This window comes from Rhinopithecus bieti, unplaced genomic scaffold, assembly GCF_001698545.2.
Source record: "Rhinopithecus bieti isolate Rb0 unplaced genomic scaffold, ASM169854v2 scaffold_23405, whole genome shotgun sequence".
Lineage (NCBI taxonomy): Eukaryota > Metazoa > Chordata > Mammalia > Primates > Cercopithecidae > Rhinopithecus > Rhinopithecus bieti.
The window spans coordinates 167,524-194,199 of NW_016811519.1; the positions used below are offsets into that span (position 1 = coordinate 167,524).

The 26,676-nt window shown below is 36.8% G+C and overlaps 1 protein-coding gene across 1 annotated transcript in view; it reads left to right on the plus strand.

The window, feature by feature from the left end:
- Positions 1-1,287: 1,287 nt before the first annotated feature.
- LOC108543476 (ankyrin repeat and sterile alpha motif domain-containing protein 1B-like) overlaps positions 1,288-26,676 on the plus strand; it is a 520,103-nt gene continuing 494,714 nt past the window's right edge. The window contains 2 exon segments of the mRNA XM_017893958.1: positions 1,288-1,865; positions 3,735-3,807. Of these exon segments, the coding sequence (XP_017749447.1) occupies positions 1,629-1,865; positions 3,735-3,807 (310 nt within the window). The 5' untranslated portion in view covers positions 1,288-1,628.

The following is a 26,676-nucleotide window of genomic DNA, read 5'->3' on the forward strand; positions in this document are numbered from 1 at the left end:
CACAAAATCGTAATTATTATTAATAATCACTTTATAGGATTGTTATGGGTGTCAAGTGAGATGATATAAATATAATTCCTCATTCAGTGCCTCGTAAATAGCACTTACCCATTAAATGTTACTTGTTAATTTATAAAAATGTTAGTGTTTGGGGTTTATGGTAATAACTAGCTTATTGAAAGTATGAATCAGCAAATCAACTTTGGATTTGTTGTCATTATGTACCACATTTGCTATACTTTAGTTCTTTGCAACAGTGAGTTATGGGCTTATCAGGTAATTTAAATTTTGATCTTGGCAACATTTAGCTATTGATCTGAATTAAAATGAACACTGAAAAAAAGTACACTTACTTTCTTTGCTAAATTCTTTGGCCAGGTTTTACACAGTATGTCTTTAAAAGACAAATTAAATTGCAAAAGCATGGTGTATTTTAAATCTCAGAGAAAATGTGTGTTTTATCTTAGAAAAAAAAATCCAAAGGAATAAAAATTATCATTCATCATCAGTTTCTTTTCTGCATTACATCTTCAAAGGTCTGAAGAAATTAGAAAATAGCTAATGCTATTTCAGAGAAGAAAGAAAAAGCTACCTTTGTGCTCATAGCTCAACGTTAGTTTCTTGTATCGGAGTCTCTCTTTTTCTGATATTATGGATTGCATTGTTTGCCTATGTCAAGTCTGAACAAATTTTTTTGTGTAAATTATGTAATCTGCATAGAATTATTTTTAATTTATACTTAAGTTAATATGATCAGGATTAGTAAACTTAAATTACTTTTAATAATACCTTTTTTCAAAATTTGGTTTTTGAATTTATTTGCTGGGAGGAGAGCAGAGGGTTGTCATTATATATGACCTTGACTTACCTGCCTAATGTCCTACTGCATGATGATTCACTTACTGTGAGGGTTTAGATGTGTGTGTTCTACTTTAAGAAAATCCAATTTTGTTCATTGACTATAAAACATACACCCTGGGTTCAAGGGAGAAGTGAATGAAGTCACTCAATTAATACACAATTCATACTTTTGAAATGAACTCTAAGGTATATCAGAAAGAATGATTCACACACACATGCACACACACGCACACACACTCATACATTCATTCTATACATGGCACTGTGGGGTCATGGGTATTTCAAAAGTGAAGGTATTGCTATGTAGCAGTAAATCAAATGTCTGGATGCCCACATGTTCATAAGGGCACTGCTATTATATCGTGACTTCCAGAACCCTTTATAAACCCTAATATCCCTTCCTTCCTTTTGCAGATGACCTCTCCCAACAGGATGACAGAGATCCCCCAAAAGAATATGATCCTGGGCAATTTGCAGGCCTGCTCCATGGATCCTCTCCAGCCTGTGAGTCCCCTGAAAATCCATTTCACCTCTATGGGAAAAGAGAACAATGTGAAAAAGGACAAGATGAAGTCAGTTTGGCAAACAGTCCTTTGCCTTTCAAGCGGTCTCCAATAGAAAATAACTCAGAACCTTTGGTAAAGAAAATTAAACCCAAAGTGGTCAGTAGAACAATTTTTCACAAAAAAAGCAACCAACTTGAAAACCATACCATTGTTGGCACAAGATCAACCAGGAGTGGATCTCGGAATGGGGACCAGTGGGTTATGAACACAGGGGGATTTGTGGAGAGAGCCTGTACTCTGGGGAGAATAAGATCATTGCCTAAAGCCTTGATCGACATGCATTTGTCAAAAAATGTCTCTAAATCTGATTCTGATCTCATTGCCTATCCTTCCAATGAGAAAACATCACGAGTTAACTGGAGTGAATCTTCCGCTGCTGAACACAGTTCTAAAGGGAATTCTGAAAGAACACCATCCTTCACATCGGAGTGGGAAGAAGTAAGCTTTGTTCTTCTTGCTGTTCATCCTATAAGGCTTTGGAGTCGAGGGAGGTTTGGGGAAGGATTTTCAGCTTTTAGGTCTTTCAAAAGCAAACAAAAAAAAAAAAACCCATACAGCTCCAACTGGAATGAAATGGTTCTGTGGGTAATGCATGGTAATTTCACAGCAAGTATAAAAACAAACACAGTTCCACACATGTGGGTTAATCTATTGTTTCTATAGAAATTGGTATCAAGCAGAAGTAATAACTAGCTATGAGGTACAAGAGAATATTCACATCTTGTCCTACCAAGCACTGCAGCTGACAAATAGAGAAAAAGCTTGGTATTTTTCTCTGTGTTGTTTTGCTACTTGCCAAACTCTTTGTTAGCTTGTCTCCCTTCTTTAAAGTATCTTATATTTTCAGAAGAGCTCCTTAGAATCTTCATGGTAAATAAAGTGTCCCAGCTCTTCTCCAACCACCACACAATAAACACACATCATTTGATATTTCCCTTTTGCAGCTATCAGGGAAATAAGGAAAAAAATGCTTGAGGTTCAAATATCACCAATTTAAGTTCTACTTAAAGACAAAGTCTTTAATTTCATACAGTCTTTCTTGGTATTTCATTCTAACACATCACATATTGTCTCTGAAAAGACTGTGCCAGTTAGATTAGGTTTAGAAGCACAATAGATCATTATAGTATTTGGAGAACTAGAAATGGATATGATCTGATAGTGATATTCTGAATTGAGCTGTTTGAGAAAATCACTTAATATCTCTGCATCTGTTTCAGGGTGAATAAACTGGGACATTTAAGTCATGCCCATTGTCCTTTTTGAAACCTGCTGTCTTATTCAGGTTGCTAACATCAAGAGAGGCATTAAGCCCCAAATTGCTATAGCTTAGACAGTCATGTCTTCCTTTAAATTCCATACTTGTAGATGGTTAGTTTTTCAAGTATAGCCATTTCTTTTATTTATTAATTTAGTGAATAACATCTGAAATCCTTTTGTAGAGGCAAGATTAATTAACATTTAGCTTAGATCTTATAATTAAGTTGTTTTCGTGCCTACATGCTGGTGATTGGATGCACTAATCAGCTTGTGGCTGGTCAAACCATTTGGTTAGAACTTAGCTCCAGGCCAGGCATGGTGGCTCATGCCTATAATCCCAGCACTTTGGGACACCGAGGCAGGTAGATCACTTGAGGCCAGCAGTTCAAAAACATCCTGGTTAACAAGGCAAAACCCCATCTCTACTAAAAACACAAAAATTACCCAGGTGTGGTGGCACACACCTGTAATCGCAGCTACTTGGGAGGCTGAGACACGAGACTCACTTGGACCTGGGAGGCGGAGATTGCAGTGAGCTGAGATGGTGCCACTGCACTGTAGCCTAGGCAACACAGTGAGATTCCGTCAAAACAAAAAACAAAAAACTTTGCTCCTGTGGCCATGCTCTCCACACCCTGAAACCCGCTCCTTTACCAGTTAGATGGGATGCATGTTCTTAGGCAGAAGAAGAAGGATGCCAGAGAGCAAAGACTTTGTCACATGAATTTATCTATAGCCCTTCTGAGTTTGAAGAGTACACAGTTCCTAAATGACCAGTCTATCCAAGTACAAAGTTTATTTCAAGAAACACAAAGAAAAGGCAAGCTGATTTTGAAAGTTTAAGAAAGGGGAACATACTTTACATTGTAATAAAACAATTCCAAAGATATTTGCTTCCCTTTAAATCTTTCTCTATCCGTCTCTTAACTGGGGAACACTGTGGTAATAACATCAAAAATATTTGCTCCCTTCATTTGAAAGTTATTTTCAAATGCAATGTTAAAAGTGAATGTAACAATCCATTTAAATGGTTTTTGTTTCTTACAGATTGACAAAATAATGAGTTCCATAGATGTTGGAATCAACAATGAACTTAAAGAGATGAATGGTGAGACCACAAGTAAGGACACCTTCCTTTACATTATAATGAATAAATGTGCTTAAGGAGTAGTGAGAAAATGGTAGGAATCTTTAGATAATTGCATTTTTTTCATTATGACAATAACTGCAAATTATTTCCTTCCACTCTCAGATCTAACAACAATGACATATAAGCAACATCAGTTGTAAGAATATTGACTTAGCAAATAGAGAGGGGTTTTTTTCCCATGTGCTATTTTACTATGCCAGTGAAGTTTTTCCTTTCTTTTAGAATTTTTTAATAATACTTTTAATTTAAATGTACTTCAAACTCTCTGTTGGTTGTAAGTCTGTTTTATTATTATTATACTTTAAGTTCTAGGGTACATGTGCACAACGCTCTGATTTGTTACATAGGTATACATGTGCCATGTTGATTTGCTGCACCCGTCAACTCATCATTTACATTAGGTATTTCTCCTAATGCTATCCCTCACCCAGCCCCCCACCCCCAACAGGACCCTGCATGTGACGTTCCCTGCCCTATGTCCATGTGTTCTCATTGTTCACTTATGAGTGAGAACAGGTGGTGTTTGGTTTTCTGTCCTTGTGACAGTTTGCTGAGATTGATGGTTTCCTGCTTCATCCATGTCCCTGCAAAGGACATGAACTCATCCTTTTCTATGGCTGCATAGTATTCCATGGTGTATATGTGCCACATTTTCTTAATCCAGTCTATCATTGATGGACATTTGGTTGGTTCCAAGTCTTTTCTATTATGCATAGTGCCACAATAAACATACGTGTGCATGTGTCTTTATTGTGGCATGATTTATAATCCTTTAGGTATATACCCAGTAATGGGATCTCTGGGTCACATGGCATTTCTAGTTCTAGATCCTTGAGGAATCGCCACACACTGTCTTCCACAATGGTTGAACTAATTTACACTCCCACCAATAGTGTAAAAGTGTTCCTATTTCTCCACATCCTCTCCAGTATCTGTTGTTTCTTAACTTTTTAATGATTGCCATTCTAACTGGTGTGATATGGTATCTCATTGTGGTTTTGATTTGCATTTCTCTGATGACCAGTGATGATGAGCATTTTTTCATATGTCTGTTGGCTGCATTAAGTGTCATCTTTTGAGAAGTGTCTGTTCATAACCTTTGCCCACTTTTTGATGGGATTATTTGTTTTTTTCTTGTAAATTTGTTTAAGTTCTTTGTAGATTTTGGATATTGGCCCTTTGTCTGATGGGTAGATTGCAAAGATTTTCTCCCATTCTGTAGGTTGCCTCTTCACTCTGATGATAGTTTCTTTTGTTGTGTTTAGTTTAATTAGATCCCATGTGTCTATTCTGGCTTTTGTTGCCATTGCTTTTGGTGTTTTAGTCATGAAGTCTTTGCCCATGCCTGTGTCCTAAATGGTATCGCCTAGGTTTTCTTCTAGGGTTTTTGTGGTGTTAGGTCTTACATTTGAGTCATTAATCCATCTTGAGTTAATTTTTGTATATGGTATAAGGAAGGGATCCAGTTTCAGCTTTCTACATATGGCTAGCCAGTTTTCCAGCTCCATTTATTATATAGGGAATCCTTTCCCCATTGCTTGTTTTTGTCAGATTTGTCAAAGATCAGATGGTTGTAGATGTGTGGTGTTATTTCTGAGGCCTCTGTTCTGTTCCATTGGTCTATATCTCTGTTTTGGTACCAGTACATGCTGTTTTGGTTAAGTAGCCTTGTAGTATAATTTGAAGTTAGGTAGCGTGATGCCTCCAGGTTTGTTCTTTTTGCTTAGGATTGTCTTGGCTGTGCGGGCTCTTTTTTGGTTCCATATGAATTTTAAAGTAGTTTTTTCCAATTCTGTGAAGAAAGTCAGCAGTAACTTGGTGAGAATAGCATTAAATCTATAAATTATTTTGGGTGGTGTGGCGATTTTCATGATATTGATTCTTCCTATCCATGAGCGTAGAATATTCTTCCATTTGTTTGTGTCCTCTTTATTTCATTCAGCAGTGGTTTGTAGTTCTGGTTAAAGAGGTCCTTCACATCCCTAGTAAATTGGATTCCTAGGTATTTTATTCTCTTTGTAGTAATTGTGAATGGGAGTTCACTCATGATTTGGCTCTCTGTTTGTCTAATATTGGTGTATAGGAATGCTAGTGGTTTTTGCACATTGATTTTGTATCCCAAGACTTTGCTGAAGTTGTTTATCAGCTTAAGGAGATTTTGGGCTGAGATGATGGGGTTTTCTAAATATACAATCATGTCATCTGCAAACAGAGACAATTGGACTTCCTCTCTTCCTAATTGAATACCCTTTATTTCATTCTCTTGCCTGACTGCCCTAGCCAGAACTTCCAACACTATGTTGAATAGGAGTGGTGAGAGAGGACATCCCTGTCTTGTACCAGTTTTCAAAGGGAATTTTTCCAGTTTTTGCCCATTCAGTATGATATTAGCTGTGGGTTTGTCATAAATAGCTCTTATTATTTTGAGATACATTCCATCAATACCTAGTTTATTGAAAGTTTTTAGCATGAAGGGCTGTTGAATTTTGTCAAAGGCCTTTTCTGCATCTACTGAAATAATGTGATTTTTGTTGTTGGTTCTGTTTATGTGATGGATTACATTTATTGATTTGCATATGTTGAACCAACCTTGCATCCCAGGGAGGAAGCCAACCGGATAAGCTTTTTGATGTGCTGCTGGATTCAGTTTGCTAGTATTTTATTGAGGATTTTTGCATCAGTGTTCATCAGGGATATTGGCATAAAATTCTCTTTTGTTGTGTCTCTGCCAGGCTTTGGTATCAGGATGATGCTGGCCTCATAAAATGAGTTAGAGAAGATTCCCTCTTTTTCTATCAATTGGAAAAGTTTCCGAAGGAATGGTACCAGTTCCTCTTTGCACCTCTGGTAGAACTTGACTGTGAATCTGTCTGGTCCTAGGCTTTTTTTACTTGGCAGGCTATTATTGCCTCAATTTCAGAACCTGTTTTTAGTCTATTCAGAGATTCAGCTTCTTCCTGGTTTAGTCTTCGGATGGTGTATGTGTCCAGGAACATTATCCATTTCTTCTAGATTTTCTGGTTTATTGGCATAGAGGTGTTTATAGTATTCTCTGATAGTAGTTTGTATTTCTGTGGGATTGCTGGTGATATCCCCTTTATCATTTTTTATTGCATCTATTTCATTCTTCTCTCTTTTCTTCTTTATTAGTCTTGCTAGCAGTCTATTTTATTGATCTTTTCAAAAAACCAGCTCCTGGCTTCATTGATTTTTTTTGAAGGGTTTTTTGTGTCTCTATCGCCTTCAGTTCTGCTCTGATCTTAGTTATTTCTTGTCTTCTGCTAGCTTTTGAATTTGTTTGCTCTTGCTTCTTTAGTTTTTTTAGTTGTGATGTTAGGGTGTCGATTTTAGATCTTTCCTCCTTTCTCTTGTGAGCATTTAGTGCTTTGAGTTTCCCTCTACACACTGTTTTAAATGTATCCCAGAGATTCTGGTACATTTTGTCTTTGTTCTCATTGGTTTCGAAGAACATCTTTATTTCTGCCTTCATTTTGTTATTTACTCAGTAGTTAGTCAGGAGCAGGTTGTTCAGTTTCCATGTAGTTGTGTAGTTTTGAGTGAGTTTCTTAATCCTGAGTTCTAATTTGATTGCACTGTGGTCTGAAAGACAGTTTGTTATGATTTCTGTTCCTTTACATTTGCTGAGGAGTGGTTTGCTTCCAATTATGTGGTCAATTTTAGAATGAGTGCAATGTGGTGCTCAGAAGAATGTCTACTCGGTTGATTTGAGGTGGAAAGTTCTGTAGATGTCTATTATGTCCACTTTGTCCAGAACTAAGTTCAAGTCCTGCATATTCTTGTTAACTTTCTGTCTCGTTGATCTGTCTAATACTGACAGTGGGGTGTTAAACTCTATCATTATTGTTGTGTGGGAGTCTAAGTCTCTTTGTAGGTCTCTAAGGACTTGCTTTATGAATCTGGGTGCTCCTGTATTGGGTGCATATATATTTAGGATAGTTATCTCTTCTTGTTGAATTGATCCCTTTACCGTTATGTAGTGGCCTTCTTTGTCTCTTTTGATCTTTGTTGGTTTAAAGTCTGTTTTATCAGAGACTAGGATTGCAACCCTGCTTTTTTTTTTTGCTTTCCATTTCTTTAGTAGATCTTCCTCTATCCCTTTATTTTGAGCCTTATGTGCATCTTTGCACATGAGGTGGGTCTCCTGAATACAGCGCACCGATGGGTCTTGGCTCTTTATCCAATTTGCCAGTCTGTGTCTTTTCATAGGGGCATTTAGCCTATTTACATTTAAGGTTAATATTGTTATCTTTGAATTTGATCCTGTCATTGTGATATTAGCTGGTTATTTTGCTCATTAATTGTGCAGTTTCTTCATAGCATTGATAGTCTTTACAATTTGGTATGTTTTTGCAGCGGCTGGTACCAGTTGTTCCTTTCCATGGTTAGTGCTTCCTTCACAAGCTCTTGTAAGGCAGGCCTGGTGGTGACAAAATCTCTCAACATTTGCTTGTCTGTAAAGGATTTTATTTCTTCTTCATTTATGAAGCATAGTTTGGCTGGATATGAGATTCTGGGTTGAAAATTCTTTTCTTTAAAAATGTTGAATATTGGCCCCCACTGTCTTCTTGTTTGTAGTGTTTCTGCCAAGAGATCTGCTTAGCCTAATGGACTTCCCTTTGTGGGTAACCTGACCTTTCTCTCTGGCTGCCCTTAACATTTTTTCCTTCATTTCAACCTTGGTGAATCTGATGATTATGTGTCTTGAGGTTGCTCTTCTCGAGGAGTATCTTTGTGGTGTTCTCTGTATTTCCTGAATTTGAATGTTGGCCTGCCTTGCTAGGTTAGGGAAGTTCTGGATAATATCCTGAAGAGTGTTTTCTAATTTGGTTCCATTTTCCCCATAACTTTCCGGTACACCAATGAAACATATGTTTTGTCTTTTCACATAGTCCCATATTTTTTGGAGGCTTTGTTCACTTCTTTTCACTTTTTTTTTTCTCTAATCTTGTCTTCTTGCTTTATTTCATTAATTTGATCTTTGATCACTGATATCCTTTTTTCTACTTGCTCAAATCTGCGATTAATGCTTGTGCATGCATCATGAAGTTCTCATGCTTTGGTTTTCAGCTGCATCAGGTTATTTAAGGTCTTCTCTACACCGTTTATTCTAGTTAGCCATTCATCTAATCTTTTTTCAAGGTTTTTAGCTTCCTTGAGATGGGTTAGAACATGCTCATTTAGCTCAGAGGAGTTTATTATTACCGACCTCATCACACTCATTCTCTGTCCAGTTTTGTTCCCTTGTGGCAAGGAGCCATGATCCTTTGGAGGAGAGGAGAAATTATGGTTTTTTGGAATTTTCCACTTTTCTGCTCTGGTTTCTACCCATTTTTGTGGTTTTATCTACCTTTGGTCTTTGATGTTGGTGACTGATACAGATGGGGTTTTGGTGTTGATGTCCTTTTTGTTGGTGTAGATGCTATTCCTTTCTGTTTGTTAGTTTTCCTTCTAATAGTCAAGCCCCTCAGCTGCAGGTCTGTTGGAGTTAGCTGGAGGCCCACTCCAGACCCTGTTTGCCTGGGTATCACTAGCAGAGGCTGCAGAACAGCAAATATTGCTGCCTGATCCTTTTTCTGGAAGCTTTGTCCCAGAGGGGCAACCACCTGTTTGAGGTGACTGTTGACCCTACTGGGAGGTGTCTCCCAGTCAGGCTACGCAGAAGTCAGGGACCTGCTTGAGGAGGAAGTCTGTCTGTTCTCAGAGCGTGAACGCTGGGCTGAGAGAACCACTGCTCTCTTCAGAGCTGTCAGACAGGGACTTTTGAGTCTGCAGAAGCTGTCTGCTGCCTTTTATTCTGCTGTGGCCTTCCCCCAGAGGTGGAATCTAGAGAGGCTGAGCTGCGGTGGGGTGCACCAAGTTGGAGCTTCCCAGCCGCTTTGTTTACACTGTGAGCTACTCAAGTCTCAGCAATGATGGATGCCCCTCCCTGCATCAAGCTGCAGCATTGCAGGTTGATCTCACACTGCTGCGCTAGCAGTGAGCAAGGCTCCGTGGGTGTGGGACCCACCAAGCCAGGCATGGAAGGTTATCTCCTGGTCTGCCAGTTGCTAAAGACCATGGGAAAAGTGCAGTATTTGGTCAGGAGTGTACCATTTATCCAGGTACAATCTGTCACATCTTCCCTTGCCTAGGAAAGGGAAATCCCCCAACCCCTTGTGCTTCCTGGGTTAGGCAATGTTCTGCCTTGCTTGAGCTCACCCTCTGTGGGCTGCACCTACTGTACAACCAGTCTCAATGAGATGAACCAGGTACCTCAGTTGGAAATGCAGAAATCACCCATCTTCTGCATCAATCTCACTGCGGCTGCAGACCGGAGCTCTTCCTATTCAGCCATCTTGGATGCCAGTGAAGTTTTTCTATACACCAGGCATGTGCCTGTAGTCCCAGCTACTCAGGAGGCTGAGGCCAGAGGATTGCTAGAGCATAGGTGTTTGAGACCAGCCTTGGCAAGATAGTAAGACCCTGTCTTCAAATATATATATAGACACACACACACACACACACACACACACATACACACACACACACACGAAGTTTCTACTTTATGTAGAGCTCAGTATGAAGCACTTCAAAGCATTAAAGAATCTGATGACTTAATACACTCATATTTCTTATTCAGTGAAACATTCACCGACCAAAGTGATTAACAATTTTTGCTAAGTTGTAGGCTCCAATTTGGCAAGAACTGTGTGTTAATCATCTCTATGTATCCCATAATACTTACCAGACTATTTCACAAATAGTTGGTTTTCCAATCACTATTTGATGTATTACTCTTACTAAGTATTATTTTCTTCCCTATAACTAAAGTTCAGAGCAGAAGTGGAAGGCCATATCAGATCCAAATCTATTCATTTTTCTTGTGTGTGTTTTATAGCAGATACAGAGATGTTTGCCTTACTTCAGTATTGACACCAAACTTGTGTGGAGCCCCCCGCCACACACACACACACATATACCTATATATGTATATAGCTGGGCCTATACAGCTGCATATAGTGACTATCTTAGTGTAAGGCAGGCACAGTTGAAAAGTATGTGTATTTTGTGACGAACACACAGGCATACACCCCAAACAAAAAAGCCTGGTGATTCATTTTGATATTCTCAGTTGACATATTTGAAAAGTTGTGAAAGGGCCCCAAATCTTACCATCCTTGCAATTTTCTTTTTTTTTTTTTAACTTTTATTTTATGTTCAGGGATACAAGTATGCTTGCTGCATAGGTAAACTTGTGTCATGGAGGTTTGTTGTCCAGATTATTTCATTAGCTAGGCATGAAGCCTAGTAGCCATTATTTTTCCTGACTCTCTCCCTCCTCCCACCCTCCATCCTCCAAAAGGCCCCAGTGTGTGTTGTTCCCTTCTGTGTGTCCATGTGTTCTTGTCATTTAGCTCCCACTTATAAGTAAGAACATGCAGAATTTGGTTTCCTGTTCCTGTGTTAGTTTGCTAAGAATAATGGTCTCCAGCTCCATCCATGTCCCTGCAAAGGATATAATCTCATTCTTTTTAATGGGCAAAGCTGGAAGCATTCTCCTTGAAAATCAGCACAAGACAAGCATGCCTTCCCTACTCCTATTCAACATAGTATCAGAAGTTCTGGCCGGTGCAATCAGGCAAGAGAAAGAAATAAAGGACATCTGCTATGGTTTGGCTGTGTTCCCAACCAAATCTCATCTTGAATTGTAATCCTGACATGTCAAGGGAGGGACCTAATGGGAGGTGATTGGATCATGGGGTTGGTTCCCTGCATGCTGTTCTCGTGATTGTGGGTGAGTTCTCATGAGACCTGATGGTCTTAAAGTGTGGTACTTCCCCTTTTACTCTCTCTCTCTCCTGCTGCCATGTAAGATGTGCCTTGATTCCCCTTTGCCTTCCACCATGATTGTAAGTTTCCTGAGGCTTCCTCAGCCATGTGGAACTGTGAGTCAATTAAACCTCTTTTCTTTATAAATAACCCAGTCTCAGGTAGTATCTTTACAGCAGTGTGAAAAACGGACGAATACAGCATCCAAATAGGAAGAGAGGAAGTCAAACTATCTCTGTTTGCAGATGGCATGATCCTATATCTAGAAAACCCAATAGTATTATCCTTGCAGTTTTGTATTGAAACAAAACCGAATGAACTACCTGCATCATTACAACTGCTAACTTTAGGGAATTTTTCTCAAAATGCGGTCTACAAATCACTTGCATCAGATTCACTTCCAGCACTGGTGAAAAATGAAGATTCCTCGGCTCCATGCTACTAAATCAGTATTTCTGGAGGCAGACCTCAACAAATATGCCTTTTAAACAAGCACCCCAAGTGATTCTTAAGACCAGGAAAGTTGGAGAATGATTGTTTTATGGTGGATTGGCCTGGGTGGCTAAGAAGTAACATTGCAATCACTAAAAAGAATATGCGGGTCTAAGTGAGACCTTAGTAGGAACACCTTGCTTGTTTCTCTTATGTTGGAACAAGTGAGAAGTTATTTTATTCTAACTTGGCTAGGCCCCATGTTAATTAAGCTATAGTTTTTAAAAAGGTCAAACAATACTTTTTTTTCTGAAATACAGGTTTGCATTAGATTTTAAAACTGAAAAATTAAGAAACAATTCTCAAAATCCCATACATATGTTTAGTGACACAAGTATGATATTAGCTCCAAGATAGACTATATAGCCAGTTCTCTCACATAGAAATGCTGACGAACACTGAGGACTTTGCCAAAACCCAAGGAACCAGCCTAGCAACATATGTTGCCACATAATTCTTTCAGGCCTGCTTACAGAATAATTTCAGGGAAATTGTAAGAATACAGATATTTGATTAATGTGAAGGTAAGAATTTCTTTTCTTATTAATTTTACTCATTCTATCTTTATTCAAAGATAGAGTGGCTGCCCAGTGTGATAGTAAGTTCCTCAATACTGAGGATGTTCAAGCTAGAAGTGCTTCTCTGCTGGAATGGTATCTCATGCATGAAGTCCACAGCTAGACTTAGGTAACATTGGACATTAATGTTCTAAAATTCTTCAAGCATATAGTGCCATTGAACCATAAAAATATGGCAAACATGATTATTAAAAGTAAAAGTAAATGTTAAAAGTGCCACTCGGACAAAGCTGCCTTTTAAGTGTATTTTAGTGGTAAACAAATTCACAAATTATTTTTTCTTAATTCTCTTTCTACCTATCATATTGCCATCCCACCTACTGCATTTATTTATCATTTTTCTACAATGATAGTTAAAATGAAAGTGGAGACTCAGTCCCCAAAGAAGCATTATTATTAACAGAGCTGGCTCTGTGTGTGCCTCAGTTTTTACCTCTTCATCACACACTACTTATTTGCCAAGTGATTGACCATGGCATGTAGCATTCCACTTGGCCATTAGGCTAGTTGTGAATTACAGTTTTGCTGAGTTGCATTTTTTTCCCTCTCAAGGATAGGTTTAATTAGAGGTGTGATAAACAACCCTATGAAAATGGCACTCCACAAATAATATTTTGGGTACTGAGTGTGGTTGGCAAATCACATGGTAAAAAAAAAAAGTCAGACAGACATGAATTCAAATCTTGGCTCTGTTATTTACCAGCTGCTTGATCTTAAGCAACTTACTCAGTTTCCCCATTGACAGAAATGAGAACACTAATAGAGAGTGATTGTAGAGACACGTGATGGCATGTACATAAAAGTCTAACATATGTAGATATATATGAAATTTTAGCTCTCACGTTGTCCCATTGTGATACAGACATTATGTTTGCCGCTGTTGTCATACCAGGATAAATACACATAAGCCCTTTCTTTAAGAATCTTAGAATGTCAGCTAATCTTACAAACTTAATGTTAAATTCACTGTATTCCCTGGAATTGTTGTGGTGTGTCAGTTGGAATACAGGTCGTAACAAACGCACCAGTCAATTGGTACCAGAGAAGAGTAGTTACTAAAAGAGAGTATAAAATTCCAGGGCAAAGAAAGAAGAAAAGTCTAATACACATTGATTTAAGTGGTCTAAGTTATTTTGATGAAATCTGATCATACTGCTTTTGTTTGACAATTGGGAAGGGAGAGGCAATGAAATTAAAGGGAGGTAAATTTAAAATGAGCAAGAGAAAACACCGTTTTACATAGTATATGTTGTCTTTCTGCAAAATTTTGCTTTGGAAGGCTACTGAGTCAAGTGCTATGCCTGGCTTTAACAGAGCTGTGTAGTTTTTTGAACATTTATGTTTGTTACTTAAAACCTCATAAGACAATTAGGAGAATAAAATCTTAAGCAATGGAGATCAAAGGTCAGCATTACATTTTGTATGCTCTTGCCCATTTTGTCTCAGCATTTTTGTTTGCTCTCCCCACCCCTCCACATTTCTAATGTCAGATGTATTATAAACAAAATATGTATTGGATCAGGAAAAGATTTGGAGGTCTCTCATCTTTATTCCTCTAAATATGAACCCACTCGAAGTTTGAGTAGTCTCTATGGGTCATCAACTAGTTTTACTAATAGAAATCACTTTCCTCTTTTTCCTCCCACCCCAATTTTCTCAGCAGTTATATAGTAGTTTGAAACTTACCCAACAACATCAACTCTCCAGGACTAAGACAGAAATAAGAGTAAATATAATTTCCTGAATTTGTTTGAGGTCAGTCCTTTTGATTCTCAGAACTTATTAATTCATAAGTTTTACAAACAGCACATCTATTTTCCCACTTGAAATCAGACTCAAATGCCAAACAAATCAGTATTGGCGTAGGATTCAATTATATTCAATGCCTCATATTGTGTAGAACACCCTGTTCTTCAGCAAAGCTGGATATGTGATGTGATAATATATTCTACATCATCACACACTCTCAGGTTTGCATTTTTAGCATCCTTTCAGATAACAGGTTTTGAAGTTAGATGAACCTGGTCTCAAGTCCCAGCTTTGCAATTTCTGACCTCTCTGATGTCAACTTCCTCACCTAGAAACTAAGATTTTTAATAACCACCCTATAAGACCGTAGCAAGATTAAATTATACACTGCACTGCTACAGTTTAGGTATCCCTTATCTGAAATGCTCGTGACCAGAAGTGTTTCAGATTTCAGATTTTTTTGGATTTGGAATGTTTGCATATATATAATGAAATATCTTGGAGTTGGGACCCAAATCTAAACGTGGAATTCATTTGTTATTTATATACACCTTCTATACAAAACATGAATGTAATTTTATACATTTTTAATAATTTTGTGCATAAACAAAATTTTGACTATATTTTGACTGTGACCTGTCAAAATACAGTCCAAATTTTCTACTTGTGGTGTCATGTGGGTGTTCAAAAAATTCAGATTTGGGAGCTTTTCGGATTTCAGATTTGCAGGTTGGGAATGCTCAACTTTATAGCCTGAAACATAGCCAGCAATTCAAAAATATAATTTTCTTGCCTTTTTATCAGAGTATGCACGGCTTCTCTTTCTCATTAGAGTGCATGCCCCACAGAAAGATGTTTGGGAAACCTTGTTTATCTTTTTGATCACTGAGGATTGTAATTAAGGTATAATTACTCATATTCTAAGTTGCTTTCATGTGGAATCGTTTTTGAAGTTTTATTTCTTTAACCATTATCATTGTAATCATAAGAAAGTGCTTTCAAGTTAGGAAATTTACCACCTTCATTGGAACTACTTCAAATTCTCACATTTTTCAAAGAATCAGGTTGAAGATCTTCTTGATGGGATGGAGGATCACTTAAGTAAAGTGGAGGCAGTAATTAGCTCCACGGGATGTGCTTGTCGTTACACAACTGCAAACATGCAGAGTAATCAAGTGCTCAGGCTTCACAATACAATGGTGACAGATAATCTTATAAACACCCTCCTATTTCTAAATCAGTTTTAATAATCGTGTGTTACATTGAACAGACTGCAAGATATATGGACTATATTAGATTAATCTCAAGTGCATTCATATAAAAATAATATGTAGTTAAAATGTATTTTATAAGGCTGTCATTTTCTTCTTATACTTAAGGTTAACTTGTATTCATTTGTCAATATATAAATGCCATCTAGATTTTAATTATAAATGAAAGCTATTAAAATTAACTCATAAGGAATTCTATTATAGAGTACATTGTCTATATTGGATAGATAAAGCATAGTTCTTAGACCATTTGCTGGAAAATACATATCTCTGAAATCAGTGGCTAACACTCATCCTACAGCCCTGCTTTCTAAGCTTTTGTTTCTCTTCCTCCTGAGATCTGAGGGCCAGGTCAGAGTCCCTCATAGCAGTAGAGACCCACCCACAGAGAGTTTCTAGGACTTTAGGAATTCACTAAGGCAGAGTAAATGTTCTCTGGTTTCCTGATCCAAGATCCTCTTTCTCTGGGTCTGTGGAAACAGGGAGAGCTCATGTGTCCCTTTCTCCTAAAAGGACCTCTTTCTGAGTAGAGGAGAGCAAACATCTTCACAGCCCTGGAAACTGCTCCTGCCTAATGCCTGGGTTGCTTCCAAGCCCCTCATATTTGTTCACATAGCTCTGGGTCTGCATCAGGAGCTGCTTTGTCACCAGTGCATCTGATAGCTATCCTCCTAAGTGGGAATATCACCTGCCAAACTCTAGGGAAACATTTTTTTTAATGTATTTACAATCTCCTTATTAGAGAACTGAAAAAAAAAAAAAAAAAGGATGCTAAAATGTACTCCATTCTAAACTGTGTATCAGATGATGTGCAGTTTACTACTGTCAACATTTTTTGTATTTAATCCTCAAAACAACTCAGTGAAGTATTATTATGCCCATTTTATAGACGAAGAAAAGCTCAGAAAAAATAAGTAGCTTGTTGACTTCTCAGCTGCTTCAAACCCTAATTTTTCTTTTCTTGAAGTCCATACTCCTTTCAATAAAATATGCTGCTGACATAGAATAACAGAAGCTAATCAATTTCTTCTTTCTCTTAGGTCAAGTCATACAGACATGCACTAAAGAGAGCCATCTGAGGGGGTGTAAGTAGAGAATCAACCTTCCTCTTAGCAAAACCTAACTACCAGCATGGAAGGCTTTAGCCAACACCCCACAGCCCTCCCAAAATACAGGTCCCATAGTCATGTATGTAAATGAGTCACAGCCCTGAACATATCCTATGTCCCAAAAGTGAATGCACAAACTCTAATGACGACCTAGGTTTCACTTATTTTCAGAGGCAGAATTTTCCTTGCCTCCAGTCATATTCTTTGTTCCATGAACAAAGAAATTTATGTGTTAAATTTCACATAAAAGCTTCTCTGAAATGCTTTGCAACAGGCACATTATATTTTGATTTTATTTCTTTTACAGTACTATTTTAATAGAAGCAACTGGGGAAGGTGGGTAGTAGAATACGTTAGCACACAAGCACACTATTTTATCTAAATCAAGAGAACATTTATTTTTATTATTATTTTATATAACATTTGACTTTTTTTCAGATACATTAAATCTAAGAAATCACTTAATAATAGGATACCTGTGTAAAAATGTGAATTTCAGTAATTGTTAGGCTAGCATGTGCTAACTAATCTTTATCAAGAGATCGTGTTTAATCAAATGATTGTGTTCTTAGCACCACAGACGCTAAAATGTATTTAGCACCATACATTCTAACTAGTGTTTGAAAGCAAAAATAACGTGCATAATATAAATTTTGATCTTTCAAATACTGCTGAGATTCTCTAGTATTCTAAAATTAGAGATAATGTTCATATGTGATATATGGTTTCCCTTAAGTGTAAAATAGTTGAGTATTATTCTGTGGTCTAATATTTGCTGATAACATATCCATGGTTTAAAAATGGTACATTTTTTTCAATTCAACAAAATATCTAGCCCTCTAGAAGAGGCCTAGAGAGATGAGCAAGTGAAATCATCCATTAGTAGTGGAATATTTTTCACGTCTCTGATATATGATCAACTAACATCTGCTAGCATACTTCCCATGATAATAAGCTCACTGCTTCCAGAGATAATACATTCTATCACTGAGACACTCAAGTTGTTGAAAACTTATTGAGTCAAAAGTATGTCACTTAGGTTTGAATACTCACTATATCAATTATTGGTAGTGTCACCTTGTGCAAATCATTTCATCAGTCTGAATTTCACTTCTTCATATGGAAAACAACTATAATAAATGATATCTACTTTCTTCAATATTATTGGGAGGCTTTAATTAATGAGCAAGTAGTTAACTACATTCTTGGTACACAGCAGATCTTAATAGATGACTTTTTTTTGCCTTGGACTTCTCTTTTCTTTTCCATCTATTATTTTCTTAAAAGAAAAATTTTTCCAAACGATGGATAATGATTTCTTATTTCCAGTACATGTAAGTGTCTTGAGGATAGGAATGATGCTTATTTGATAGACTATACCCCTTGCCCATTCACAATAAAGCCATAAAACAGTTGCAAAAGTCTTCTTTGTAAGCACTTTAAAAATATCAATTGTATGACTTCCATATAATTGTTAGTGTGTTTTATAAAATCTACCATTAGTGACCTCATACCGGCAAAAGAAGAAGTAAAAGTAATGAGAGGGAATTTGAAAGATAAATAGTAGATTTTTATAAGTCATAGCTCATCATAAAGATGGTTTTTAGGTACCAATTTGTTTTCCCAAAATATAATGAAGAATTAAGTGACCAATGTAAGTCACTTACCCATGAGAAAACTTTGTATCTGTTATTGGTTGATTCTATGGTCTTCTGTTCTAATAGCAAAAGAATTGTCATCTACTAGTGTTTTTGATACTCAAGTGTAAACTTCCAGGGAGTTCAGAAATTACATATTTTATAATTAAATATCACATATAGGAATATATCCTAAGGAAGCTATTGAACAAGAGCAAAAAATACACACATAAAGATGTTCATTTCAGCATTGTTTATGGTTATTTAAAAAATAGAATCAAATCAAATGACCATTAATAGAAAATTTAAAAAATAAATTACAGTAATTCCTGACGATAAAATGTTAGACACCTCATTTAAAATGACTTTGTATCTATATGTATTACCGTAGAAATATAGCCATAATATGTTACTAAATGAAAAAAGCAGATAATAAAGTAAAATATTATCCCATTTTTGAATACACATACATGCAAAAAAATCTGAAGGGACATATGCAAAAAGTTTAACAGTGGATATCTCTGGGCAGGATTATTAGTGCTTTTATTTTCTGCTCTCTCTTTTCTAAGTTTTCTAAACTTGTAACGGTGAGTATACATTAATTTTATTTTCATTGTCTAAATTATTTAATAAACAAAGAAGTATATCCAAATTTAGTAAACAAATATAATGGTAAGCAAATAAAATATTTATATGGACACATGTATGTACACATATACATTTATATGTGAAGCATAAAATTTTATAGGTATGAATGCTGAAAATTAGGTAAAATTTCCTAAGTGAATACTGTTTCTGAATATGTAATTACATCTTTTTATCAGTTTTGAGTCAAAATAGCTGTGTTTCAGTGGTTTCAGAAAGGGGAGTCATTGGACTTGTTTTATTTTATTTTAATGACCTCTTGTCAAGATAATATTTTCTTTTGTTTATGTTCTCATTGTACGTATATCCTAGTGATTTTCTAGTCTCCGTCTGTGTGCACATTCAATTTTTATGTATTAATAATTTTATGGATAAAATTTTTGTAATCTTCCCTTTCTTTTTTTTTTTTTAAGAAAAATTAGGAGTAACTTTTATTTTCATTTTTTAAGGTAAGTCATTGTGAAAATAAATTTGTGTAATACACTATTTTAGATTTATGCAGTTTTATAAAGAACCTTCTTAAAAATACATGCGTTTCATAAGGATGTCACAAAAATAAAACTGTAGAACAACCTCAGTTGTGAATACCAATTGGAAAACTGTAAAATATTACCAAGTGTTGAGCACTAGTGTTCATAGAAGTATTATTCACAATAGCCAAAAGATAAAAACAACCCAAATATCCTCAACAAATTAGCAGATCAATAAAATGTGGTATACACGTATAATGGAATATTATTCAACCTTAAAGGGTAATGAAATTCTATTATATTCTACAACATAGATGAACATTGAACACATTATGCTAAATAAAATAAACCAGTTAGTTCTTTCAATGGACTATTGTTAGTTCTTTCATGTTCCTTAGAGTGGACTCTGTATGTTTATACTCTGCCTATCTTCAAAACAGATTTGAGGAGGCTTATTTAAAAAGATATAATTACAGTGAAATAAAAATCCATTGAAACAGTAGTAAAAGGTATGAACTAGATAGTATAAAAGAGAAAAATGTATAAAGGAGAACAAATAAAATAATCCATGTATTAGGGGTCTCTAGAGGGACAGAACTAATAGGATGGATGGGGAGTTTATTAAGGAGTATTAACTCACATGATCACAAGGTGAAGTCCCACAATATGCCATCTGCAACCTGAGACACAAGGAAGCCAGTCCAAAGCCCCAAAACCTCAAAAGTACGGAAGCCGACAGTGCAGCCTTCAGTCTGTGGCCGAAGGCCCAAGCGCTCCTGGCAAATCACTGGTGTAGGTCCAAGAGTTCAAAAGCTGAAGAATCTGGAGTCTGATATATGAGAGCAGGAAGCATTCAGCACAGGAGACAGATGAAGGCCGGAAGACTCAGCAAGTCTGCCCATTCCACTTTCTTCTGCCTGCTTTTTTGTAGCCACGCTGGCAGCTGATTAAATCATGCCCACCCAGATTGAGGGTGTTCTGCCTCTCCCACTGACTCAAATGTTACTCTCCTTTGGTAACACCCTCACAGAGACACCCAGAAACAATACTTTGCATCCTTTAGTCCAATCAAGTTGACATTCAGTATTAACAATCACATTTTAGAAAACCCAAATTAAGAAAAATGACTACAACTAAGACGACAACTTGACTCTGAGCTTCTTGATAATCAAGACAAAAGTGGGCTATAGAACTGTCATTACAATATTATATAATATTATATTGATAACAATATTATCAAGGTGTGTAGAGAAAGAAACTCTTTTCCAGCTTTAAACTCTAGAAAGAATTTTCCCCATGGGTAATTTTATAAAAACTGTATAGCTATAATAGATTTGGAACAATGCTTTCATTAGAATTCAGGGAAAGGGGGAGTATACTACCTACAATTTATATATAGCCAGGTATACAGTGATAAGTAGTGCTTCCGTAAAACTTTTCGACTGGGATTTCTAGCTTTTCCATGATATAAATACACATTAGTTCTGAAACATCAATGTTGTTTTTCCTCACCCTTTCAAAAAAGGCTCTCTTTATTTAACGTGTTCTGTGTATCGATTACTTAAGTCCAAGGATTTGAGGGATACTTGATAAAATTACACACACAATCTGAATTTTTATGTAACAGTAATGTTGGGAGAGCCACTCACCATATGAGAAAGAGTGTGAGATACAGTGTCAGAAAGCATAAGTTAAAGTCCTGGGTTTTTCCCTTACTTACTATATGACCTGGGTTGGTCATTGCTTCATCCTTCTGAGTCTTCATTTCCTTATTCTTTAAAATAACGGTGATGATGTATTAGTCTGTTCTCTCACTTCTATAACAAAATACCTGAGACTGGGTAATTTTGTAAGAAAATAGGTTTAATTGGCTCACGGTTCTCCAGGCTTTATAGGAAGTATAGCAGCATCTGCTTCTGGGGAGGCTTCAGGGAGTTTTTACTCAGGACGGAAGGCAAAGCAGAAGTGTAGGCATCTTACATGGCAGGAACAGGACCAAGAGAGAGAAGGGGGAGGTGCTGCATGCTTTCAAACAACTAGATCTCAAGAGAACTCACTCACTATCATGAGAACAGCGCCAGGAGATGGTGCTATACCATTCATGAAGGACCACCCCCCATGATCCGATCACCTCCCACTCGACCCTACCTCCAACACTGGGGATTACAATTTGTCATGAGATTTGGGTGGGGACAAATGAGGTCATTTATATGAAAGCACTTATAAACTGTAATGCTCCATTAGTTATTATTCTGTTACCTCTCCAGAAAACTCTTTGTTTTTAAATTAGAAGTCAGTGTATTTTTTTTTTCTCCATGCAATTGAATACAGTTTATAAGCTGTATAAATGAATAAAATCATTACTTTATATTCAGACATGCATCATTCACCCTATGGAAGGTTTCTAAAAAAAAATTTTTTTTTAATATGTATAGGCTTTTCTTCCTGAAAAGTGACCAGTAAAATATGTTTTCTAGTTTATTTTTGTATATTAAAGAAAAATTTGTTTATTCTGTGAACAAAATTAATAAGGCAGAGTTTTCCCCGCTAATAAAAACAGAAACAGAGAAATTTCAGGACAATGAAGTATGACAACCAAGTACTCATTCATGAGTGCAGAAATACAGCACACTTGCCTATAGTTCAACATACAGTCAAATGCTAACTAATTTGATAAAGTAGGCAGTAAATTCTTTTAAAAATGATTATGCTAACAGCTGGCTGGTTGGGCATATAATGTGGAGTGCGGAAAGCCTGAAGGCAGACAGGACAGCTATACCGCTGTTAAGGTCATCTAGACCAAAGATTTCCAACCCCCAGACCACAGACCAGTACCAGCCCATGGCCTGTTAGAAATCTGGCTGCATAGCAGGAAGTGAGCAGCAGGCGAGTGAGCATTACCACTGGAGCTCTGCGTCCTGTCAGATCAGCAGCAACATTAGATTCTCAGAGGAGTGCGAACCTTTTTGTGAACTACATAGACTGTGTGCTCCTTATGAGAATCTAATGCATGATGATCTATCACTGTCTCCCATTACCCCCAGAAGGGACCATCTAGTTACAGGAAAACAAGCTCAGGGCTCCCACTGATTCTACCTTGTGGTGAGTTGTATAATTATTTCATTAGATGTTACAATGTAATAATAATAGAAATAAAGTACACAAAAAATGTAATGTGTTTGAATCATCCCAAAACTATTCTCCACCTTGGGCCCTGCCCATGGAAAAATTGTCTTCCATGACACCAGTCCCTGATGCCAAAAGATTGAGGATTGCTGATTTAGACCCAAGGGAAGTTGCCAACCTAGATTTAAATGGCAGCTATAGGAAAAGGGAAAGGAATAACTAGGAAAGGTAATGTCCACTATTTAGTAATATTTAACCTTTCTGATGTCACCCACTGCTTTGAGTGTCTGATGGAAACTGTGAGGGCCATTCTAGGAAAAATGCAAACATACTTTAAAAGAAAACATTTTATTTTCAATCCCTTTCACATATACATGTGTATGTATGTGTGTGCAGATGAGTATGTGCACACACCCATGTCCACTTTGAAGGAAGAAACATGCTTGTAAGCAAAGAAAATGTAACCATTGATGAAGAATTATTAATTAAAAAATTTTTTCCAAGTCCCAAGAGTAAGTGCTTCAGACTTAGAATTTCCAATGTTAGAAGTGTTCATACCTACTTTTAGTGCTAAAAATATCACCAAAGTTATCTCAGAGAAAGATATAGAGCCTCTGTTCTGTTTGGGAAGATCAAGCATGAGATTTGAACAATAATTCGTATCTCAATAAAAATGAGCCATATTCTAGATTTGGAAAATGATTAAATTGAACATTTCAAAGTATGAGATGTCAAATAAGAGAGTTTTTGTTTGTTTGTTTGTTTTTGAGACAGGGTCTTGCTCTGTCACGCTGGCTGGAGTGCAGTGGCACAATCATGGCTCACTGCAACCTCCTCCTCCCCAGCTCAAAGGATCCTCCTACCTCAGCCTCCCAAGTAACTGGGATCACAGGCCAGGGCCACCATACCTGGCTAATTTTTTTGTATTTTTGGTAGAGACAGGGTTTTGCCATATTGTCTAGGCTGGTCTTCAACTTTTGAACTCGAGGAGATCCACCTGCCTTGGCTTTCCAAGGTGCTGGGATTACAGGCATGAGCCACCACTCCTGGCCAAGAGAGTTTTAATGTAAGAAAGTATAAAAGTTTATACAATATTTAGTGAAGAAAATCTCCCTATAATACCTATTACCTCAGATACCCATTTCTCTTCCCAATAGGCAACCACACAGTGTCAGGTATATCCTTCCAGAGATATTTAACTGAGGTACAAATATAGACATGTATTTTTCCTCTCTTTATCTCTCCTTTTTAAGCTATATAACAAATGGTAGCATAGCCTACATTCTGTTCCTTATCTTGTTTTTTTTAACCCATTAATTTAATTTAATAGAGATATTTCCACAGTAGAACATAGAGCACTTCCTGGTATATAGTTGTATGAATGTTTTTTGTGCCCACAAAATTTTAAAAAATAATAATAATCCTATTAATATACCTTAATTTCTTTATCTCCCTATCAATAGCAATGGTTTGTATATTTTATTTATTATAAACAGTGCTGCAGCGAATAGCCTTATTTATACTTCACATATGAAGGCGTATGTGGGATGGATACACTCCCAAAAGTTAAATTGCTGGCTCCGGGACATTTGTGCTTTTGATGAGCATTGCCAAATTGCCCTCCTTAGGAGTTGCAATGATTTATACCATCAGCAGCAACATAAGGAAAAGTTTGTTATGTCCTGACCAATATAGCGTATTATCAAATTTTTGGAACTTACGTACTTGGTAGGTGAAAGGCAGTATCTTTGTGCCATTTTTTGTATTATGAATAAAATTGAGGGTTTTTTTTCATATGTTTAATTCCATTTGTATTTCCTTTTTTCTGAACTGCTTGTTCAAAATGCCTTGGCCCATTCTGGAAACTGCTGTTGGTCTACTTCTATTGATGTGAAGGGCAAAGGAGCTCTTTCTTATTAGCCATATAGCCCCATGAATGGATACAAGTTGTAATTATCTTTCCTCAGTTTTTAATTTACTTGCAACTTAACTTATGGTGATTTTTACTATGCAAATTTTAAATTACTTTGCAGTTTATTTAATCAAGCCTTTTTTAAATGAATGGTTTTAAAATGTTATATTCTTATTAGAAAGGCCTCCCTCACTCCCAGATTATATAAGAATCTTATTATAGTTTCTTGTAGTACTTTTATGGTTTGAGTTTTTCTATATTTGATCTATGTAATTTGCTGTTGTATAAAGAATGAGGTATGGATCAAACTTTATTTTTACTAGATGACTACTTAATGGCTCCTATATTATTGAATGAATTAATAGTCCATGTCATCCTCACTGATTAGAAATGGCACTTGTATTGTATGCTTGATGCCAAATTATATTTTGTTTTTCACTTAATTTCTACTGCATTCCCCTTATGTATCTGTATTATTCATATTAACCATGTGTCAACAACACATGGTTATAATTATTTACCCTTTATAATGTGTCTAGGTCAGGCGCGGTGGCTCACGCCTGTAATCCCAACACTTTGGGAGGCCAAGGCAAGTCAGGAGTTCAAGACCAGCCTGGCCAACATGGTGAAGCCCCATCACTACTCAAAATACAAAAATTAGCCGGGTGTGGTGGTATGCATCTGTAATCCCAGCTACTCTGGAGACTGAGACAGGAGAATTGCTTGAACCTGGGAGGTGGAGGTTGTGGTGAGCCGAGATCACGCCACTGCACTCCAACCTGGGTGATAGAGCAAGACTCCATCTCAAAAAAATAACAATAATAATAATAATATGTCTAATATCCATTTTGGGAGCTCATGTTTTCCTAACCAGTATGTCCATGTTGGTACTCCAAAACTTTAAAAATATTTGAACACCACCCACCACCACTCTGTTTCTTCAGGGTTTGGAGATGCCTAGTTTATCCCTAGAGGTCATGAGAATGACTGGGTCTATAGACTCATACATCAACTGGAATTTTCTTTCTAGCTGACAGCTATGCTCAAAGACTGAATTCTTAGAAAGAGGTTTTCTGAGTAGTTGGAGGATCCCAGCACACTCCCTGGGACTTTAATGACTGAAATGGCTGGTCTTCATCTGGAAGTTTCTAGAAAGTAGGCATTGCTTGGAGAGTTGAGTTGACTATCATTGTGAAAGGCATTTTTTTTGTGTACTTTTTCACAAAAGCCTTTAACTTTTGACTTTGTTCTAGTGGGCTTAAAGTCCAGCTAACCGGTAAGAGAGGAATATTTAACTTCTCTGTAATGACTATAAATGATCTGCTTGAATCTGAGCCATGTCTATCACTCCCTACAAGGCCACTTCTTTGAAGGAAAATCTTATTTCTTTGTTGGTGCTTATCAAATCAGCCTCATATCCTTCCACAGAGATGAGGAGATAAGGACATTATCTTTTTTGATTATTATAGCTCAAAGGGATGGCTCCTAGGTCCTTGGGAAGGGCATTTTTAGGATGTAAAATCAGTGAGAGACTGGGAGAAGATTTACATGTCAAAGGGCCAGATACCTAATTTATAATTGCAAGTTTGGTAAAGTAAATGCTCTGAGAAAAGGGAGGTCAGGAGCCTGTAGTCAAGAAGAAACCTACCTAAAATGTAATCAAGCTGAGTGGAACATTAACCCATAGCAAATCTGTTCATTGGGGACTCATTTAGAATGGAACTACCAGTTCTCTAAGGAGAATTCACCCTCTTCTCTGAAGGAATCATCTGATCTCTCAGGACATCTCCACATTGTGGGTTTTTTGTGACAATGAAGCTGAATTAGAGGAATTCTGCTAAATAGCATGGTTTCATGTGATTTCAAGTTTATGTATAATACATATATATGTCAGAAAATGGTTAGGAGGTACAGATACAGAATCTTTCACATGCTATGGTATTTTGTACTACGTTTAACAAGACTCTTCTGCTTTGTTTGTTTGTTTGTTTGTTTGAGACAGAGTCTTGCTCTGTCACCC